This window comes from Aptenodytes forsteri, unplaced genomic scaffold, assembly GCF_000699145.1.
Source record: "Aptenodytes forsteri isolate BGI_AS27 unplaced genomic scaffold, ASM69914v1 Scaffold243, whole genome shotgun sequence".
NCBI classification, from domain to species: domain Eukaryota; kingdom Metazoa; phylum Chordata; class Aves; order Sphenisciformes; family Spheniscidae; genus Aptenodytes; species Aptenodytes forsteri.
The window spans coordinates 832,953-839,838 of NW_008795314.1; the positions used below are offsets into that span (position 1 = coordinate 832,953).

Sequence of the window (6,886 nt, forward strand, 5' to 3'; positions counted from 1 at the left end):
GGGGGAGAACGGCTGTGTGGTGTTTAGCTGCCTGCCGGGTTAAACTACAACCCAGGGCCACCCCAAATCCCTTCTGGGAAGGGGAGGAGAGGGGGATCAGGGACATGGCACTGCTCCTGCTCCCCTCTCACCCATTAGACAAAAATCCCTTCCTTCAGGCAGCCCCTGACAGACGGCCTTTGCCCTCCTTGGGAAGTGCGGAATTGAACCTGCTTTTTAAATCCGGGTTAGGTGAGGCGGCGATGCAGGGAGCTGCGGAGTGCACGGAGGTGGATTTCCACCTCTGTTGCTGCTGGTTGGGACCCTGCCAGAGGGGTTTCACAGCCCGCCGTGGGTGCGCACAGCCTTGCACGGGGCCACGGGGCGGCCAGATCCGGAGTTCAGGCACGTGCAGAGAAGGGGTGAGCCAGGATCGCCCTGGTTTCAGTGGCCTCCCACGGCAGTCCTCCGTGGGATGGTGGTGGGGCATTTTGCAAGGTTGCAATCCCCCGAGCGATGCGTGGGGTGGGCAAGGGGCACCAAGCATTAAAGCCACAGGGTCGCAGCTCAGCGTGTCCCCACTGCTGCATAATCAGTATTGGGGGTCCTCGAACCCGTTGGGGTGGCCCCACCTGTCTGAATTGCAGGAGTCTCTGCCTGGGCCATTGTGCGGCTCTTGGGGTCCCCCCCAGCGGGGCAAGAAACCAGAGAGAAAAGCAGTAAATGGAGCCTGGAAACGCGCCAAACACAGGCGCCCTGCAAGGGAGATTGGAGGGAAAATGATGCCGAAAGAAACCACCTTGGGGCACAGCCAACAGCCTGGCTGCGGCACTGCCTGGGCGGAGTTAAAATCTTGCCGAAGCCGCTCTGCATTCCTGCTTTTCTGTGTGCTTTGCGCTGTGGCTGGCCTGCCTGTGCCAGCCCTGCTCCACCGCTGGAGCTCCCAGGAGGTCCCACCTGAGTCTTGTCTTGGGGTGAATTATTCTCATTCATCACTGTCTTCTAAACCCGAGTAGACTACTGATGAAACCAGGCTGGCTTGTATCCAAGTAATTGTTCACCAGCTGCAGGATCAGACACTGCCAGAATTTCTTATCCTGCAGCATGAGAACAGACTCGGGATCATACTTTAAGTCTTGCTGCATGGTACCCCATCACCCCAGGGTCTATTCCTGCGTCTCAGTCCCTCACACTCTCTGAACTTCTCAGTCACCATTTTTCCCGCTTCCTTAACCTTTCTCAACCCATCCATAGCCTGGGGGAGACCTGGAGGATCTGGTGGGCTGCCTGTTGCTGTTCACGCTGGATTGCGGTGGGGGAAGGTAGCTCCTCTTTATGCCAGGATACCTGGGGCTTGGCACGTGCACTGAGCTGCAAACAGGACTCAGTAGGGAAGCTATGAAGTTCCTGCAGCCCCCCTGGATGGGGGGCCCTGGGCAAGGAAGGAGTTTTGGGGCAGTGTCACCTAGTATCTGGATCAGGTACTGGGGTGACATGAACTCGGAGCTTTTGCTTTACTGCAGGCCCAGCGGTGGTTGTGTGACATGCTGCCAAGTGCTGGTGTCTATTACTTCCCATGGGAGATCAACAGCTCAGTCCCAGAGGGGGAGGCGCTGAGGACGTTTGGCAGGTGAGATGGATGCCCTGGTCTCCTTGCAGGCCAGGCCTTTCCGTCACTGGCTGACCCCCCTCCCTTTGTTTGTAATTGTTGTATCTCTGCACCGCTGAGCTTCCCAAACCGATCGTTCCCAGGTTATGCTTCTATGACCTGGCCCGATCCAAAGCTGTTCTCACCGCTCAGCACAGCTCAGCTCAGTACCAGGTCTGTGTCGACACCAAGTTTGTGGAGCCTTTCCAAGCCCAGCTGGGGTCTCGCTACATGGTCCTGGGAGAGGCTGAACAGAGGGAAGGTAAATGCTCCAGGAACCAGTGCCCTTTGCTGCTGTTGATGGTTCATCAGCTCCTTCGTGGCTCCCTGGGTGCACGGTGAGACACACTGTCACAGAGGTTGGCATTGGCCAAGGCAGGCTCATCTTGTGCGGCTGCCTCCGGTCACACGAGCGTGTGATTCAGGGCAGGAGCAGCCTGTCTCTCCCTGTTGACCATGAGAAGAGCCACCCTTATCTTGGTGAAAATCTGGTGCTCTGGCACAGATTTCCTTGGAAACAAGAAGCACCTCAGCAGCATCGCTGAGCTTGTGAAACCTGTGCTAAAGCCTTCTGGCATCATTGCCAGCCACCACATTGTCTTCACTCCAAATGTGGCTGATTGCAGCAATACCTCATTGCGAGCTGGCTGGGTTGGTCTTTGCCATCCTTGAAAGGCTCTAATTATATCCCTGCCCTCAGACATGGGGCGTGAGGAATGCAGGCAGGCTCTGTCACGCGGGGCACCCTGTTGTCCTTTCCTGGGGTGCCCTGAGCGTTACTCCAGCTGCACGGCGCTTTGCGTGGGCAGTTGATCTGGGCTGGGCCGCAGGGTTGTGAAGCAAATCCCAAGTGTTGTCTTGGCCACACCTGATAACAAGCATTCCCATTCGTGCCATTGAAATCCTCGGTGGCATGTGGAAAGCCACACTGCACGTGGCACCTAGTGAGTTACCTGCTAAGCCACTGCTGCAAAATTCCTTTAGAAAGACGTGTTATTTTGGTCATCACAGCTTAGGAGTGAGTTGGCCCCATTTTGCAGGGGTGGAAGGGGAGCAGGCTGAGATGGTGGCTGGGTCACCAAGGTTTGGCCCCTTTTGTACAGCTCTGTGTTACCGTTTGAATGCCACCGATGAACTGTTGGTTATAGTCAGCACTGAGCCTCTTCTAAGCCCAGCTCTGTTCTGTCCTCTTCTTGTCTGCACAGAGGCACTCAGAAACGAGCTTAGACCCATCCCTGATGCTCTTTAGACAGGGAAAACCAAACTTAAGCCATGAAGTAGACAGATGCTGCGTGGCAGGCACTGGCACCGACATGGCCTGGGCTCAGCGTTCCCCAATGCAAGGAGAGCGCAGTGTCAGTCACCAGCATTTTGTAGCCAACAGGGCAGAGGGAAAGCACATCACTGAATTAACCTGCTCCCAGGCGTGCTGCTCGTGTCGGTGGAGGCACACGGCCGGTCTGGTCTCCTGCAGGTTCTCAGGCTATGGTTATTTGGCCAGCTGGAGCCATATGCTGCCTGAGGGAACCTCTCTGTTTGCCTCCGCACTGCTCCGTCTGTTTTTCTTTCTACAGAAACTTCCTGTTTATATTCCCAGGTGAGGGTCCCGTGGTAAAGGCGCGAATATTGACCTGCGTGGAAGGGATGAATGTGCCCTTACTGGAACAAGCCATACAGGAGCAGAGGAAATACTTCAATGAGAGGCGGGAGCGGATGGGAAACAGCACGTCCTGACAGCAGCTCTGGGACCAGCCATACACTGGTCCTTGCACTGCAATTTGCAACAAATATGTTAAAAGTAAATTTAGAAGGTGGGTTTTCAACATAATGCTTTTTGCCGTGGCAAATAGCAAAGTCAAGTCACTAAGCAGGGAAACACTTGAAGACTGTGTCAGTATGTGAGTGTGGGTTGTCCGTTCGTGCCAGGTGTCACCACTGAAAACAGCTCTGGGAAGCAGGTTTGTTTGTTTAAAAGGGTGGTTAAGGAAATGGAGCGCTTGAGTTATACTGGTCCTTTTGTAATGCAAGGCTTGGAGATGTCGGAAAAAGAAGTCTCCGAATCTTGAGTTAAACAGCTCACACCCACATGCACTGCCGAAGCGCAGCGGGTTACCGGGCTGTTGGCACATTGGAGGTAAAGGACATTGCACAAAGTTCGTTAGCTCTGTGTGGCTGCGGGTCTGTGAGTGCATGTGTTTGGTTACCGTGACTCAGCTGCCACACAGGAGCGTTCCTGGCAAAACACTCAGGTATCTGGACTGACCAACAAAGAAACAAGAAGAACAAAGCGTCACTATTTTCAGTAGCACCTGCCTCTTCAGGTTTTCAGGAGCTGGTGTCCAAGGGGGGAGATTGACTTTAGCTCTAAAATAAATATTTGCAGTGCCCTGAGAACCACCACTTCACTTTCTTCCTTGACACAACTAAGTTTAGGGGACCTTAAATCACTATTTTTTTGAAGCATCTAAAGGTTTTGATTGATATTTTCCTAAATAAAGATGAAAAGAGAAGACAGCCTGTCTTTTATTGATTAAAAACCTCTTCCTAGCTAAGGCAAATGAATTAGGCCCTGCAGAAACCCCATGGATGATGTAAGAAAATTTAGTGATGTGTAATTTTCCTCCTTCTCCTAAGTACTGGGTGTGTAAGGAAGTGCTTGGCTTTGAAAAAGTTGCAAGAAGAGGAGATGAAGTTACATCAGAGCCACTCTGGTTTAAGAACATGGTGCCAGGCCCACCCAGCAGAATTAAACCATCAACAGAAAGACAGAAAATCACTAATGATGTGAGATGAGAATAAAATGTTAGTGCAAGACAAAGACTCTCCTGTGCTACAGGAATCCCCGGACCTGGAGTGAGCTAGGACTGTGGTCTGCAAGGGGAATTCAGCCACCTGCAGCCTCTTCTGCTTTTTGCTCAGATTCTCTGGTGAAATGTTCAGAAAATAAGGACTGAAGCTGTACAATGCACAGCAGCAGATCAAAATGCAACAGGTATTGGCAAAGTCCCCTGTTATCAGCAGGCTTGATTCAAGGGCCTGAGATGGCTCAGTAATTACAGTGCTTGCTATGATCTTTAATCATAGTTTAGCCTGTTTTTCTTCACGCAGTTACAGAGATCCAAAAGCCCTCCCTCAGCACGCTCTCTGTTCAGCCCAAGTCCAAAAACATGATCTCAAGAGGCAAGATTTTAACCTGGTTTTGTAAGGGGCAATGATGAGTCTGTCATGATGTATTTATGTTTACACCTCATCTCCTGCCTGCTCTCCTACCTTCCTCCTTGTGCTTAAATATGTTTTTCTTCACGCAGTTACAGAGATTCAAAAGCCCTCCCTCAGCACGCTCTCTGTTCAGCCCAAGTCCAAAAACATGATCTCAAGAGGCAAGATTTTAACCTGGTTTTGTAAGGGGCAATGATGAGTCTGTCATGATGTATTTATGTTTACACCTCATCTCCTGCCTGCTCTCCTACCTTCCTCCTTGTGCTTAAATTTTATCCAAATGGCCAGGTTTGCCAGAGTGTTGGGAATATCTAAGATGCCAGGACTGGGAATATCCAAGATACCAGGACTGGGAATACCCAAAATACCAGGTTCCTACAAGTGTTATGAAAAAAAACCCCACAAACCCAACCAGCCAGGAAGAGGAGAGCAAATTTGGCAATGACTCCGGATGGAGACGTGAGGGCAAACTCAACTTCACAAGCCACCGGAGAACCCACACAGGAGTTTGCCGTGGCCATGTGGATCCCTCTTCAGCTACAGAGCAACCACGCTTTGGTTCTTTCAAACTGGCAAAATCAGGATCAATTTAAAAAAGATTTTGAGCTGGTGGCTCCGCAATGGGCTAAATTAGTCCTTTTTAGGTCACCTAAAAGTTGGGGTCTGCACTGTGGACCCAACGCAGCCAGTGAGCTGCCATGTTCTGCTGTGCCCACCCAGAGACATGGAGCCCACAGGCCTTCCAGAAGACAGTCGCTGTGGCTCTACCTTTCCTGGTGCCACGATGCATAATATTTTTTTTAATCTTGTCTTCTGTCAGCTGTCAAGTCAATGATTAATCCCCCGCCAAGGACATCTTCCAAAAGGCTGACCAAGTGGCGCAGCCCACGGTGGGGAGGTTCAAGGGACAATTGCACAAGACAAAAAAAACCCCAAAACCAACACCAACCCACTCCCCCCCAAAAAAAAGACATTTCTGCTCTGTGTTTGACCTGAGCGTGTCCCAGAGAACCCTAATTACGCACCACATCCCCTTGATGCCAGGCACTGTACAAACGGAGCTGCAGAGCTTCCCTCGGCCCTGTGCGGTCTCTGCTGCCTTTCCCGCAGGCCCAAAGCACCTCTTTACATCCATTTTGCTCGATTTTTGCTTTAGCCAACACACCCCACAATCTTAGTCGCAAGCAACCGGTCCCAGGCAGTTGGTGCACAGTGTGTTTGGCTCTTTGGGTCTGCCCGAAGACACCCCAGACACCTGCCAGCATGTCCAGGCAGCCCTGCCTGCCTGCGGCTGCCCCAGTTCAAGGCAGGTCCCTGTGCTGGGGGAGCAGCAAGGGGGGGGCCCAGACTGCAAAAGCAGCTCAGGGGACACACAGGGAGAGCAAACACCTTCTGCACGTTTGGGGTTTTTTTCCCTGTATGTGTGTATGTTGTAGGATTCCTTTTCTTTTAGAATAATTACACTATTAAGGCTGCTGTAATTAGAGTGAATTATAGGTTGCCTTACAAAGAGCAATGAGTTCCTGGCTACCTACTTCTTTTTTTTTTTCCCCCCCTTCTTTTTTTTCCCCTAAGAAAGCAGTGCCAGCTGCCCCCACTGCCAAGGCTGAGGCAGCGCCATGCCATGGACGCCTTCCAGGAGGTGTTTCAGAAAGTGGAGAAGATTGGGGAGGGCACCTACGGTGTGGTGTACAAGGCTCGCAACAAGCGCACGGGGCAGCTGGTGGCCCTCAAGAAGATCCGCTTGGACTCGCTAAGCAGTGCCAGCTGCCCCCACTGCCATCACAAGGCTGAGGCAGCGCCATGGACGCCTTCCAGGAGGTGTTTCAGAAAGTGGAGAAGATTGGGGAGGGCACCTACGGTGTGGTGTACAAGGCTCGCAACAAGCGCACGGGGCAGCTGGTGGCCCTCAAGAAGATCCGCTTGGACTCGTGAGTGGGGCAAAACCCCGGACCCGGGGGCTGCCATGGCTCGGCCCAGCCCAGTGCCTACCTGGACCGCCATGGCACCAGGCCGGCTGCCTCCTCTGCACCCCGGGCA

General features: G+C 52.4%; 2 protein-coding genes across 2 annotated transcripts in view; both read left to right on the plus strand.

The window, feature by feature from the left end:
• Positions 1-1,507: 1,507 nt before the first annotated feature.
• TEN1 (TEN1, CST complex subunit) lies at positions 1,508-4,021 on the plus strand. Its single transcript, XM_009279414.2, has 3 exons — positions 1,508-1,609; positions 1,732-1,889; positions 3,225-4,021. The coding sequence occupies exons 1-3, from the start codon at positions 1,524-1,526 to the stop codon at positions 3,359-3,361; spliced, it is 381 nt and encodes a 126-aa protein (XP_009277689.1). The 5' UTR covers positions 1,508-1,523; the 3' UTR covers positions 3,362-4,021.
• Positions 4,022-6,649: 2,628 nt separating this feature from the next.
• Positions 6,650-6,886, plus strand: part of CDK3 (cyclin dependent kinase 3) — a 5,208-nt gene continuing 4,971 nt past the window's right edge. Inside the window, exon 1 of the mRNA XM_009279415.1 lies at positions 6,650-6,777. Coding sequence (XP_009277690.1) covers positions 6,650-6,777 — 128 coding nt within the window. The remainder of the gene's footprint in view (positions 6,778-6,886) is intronic.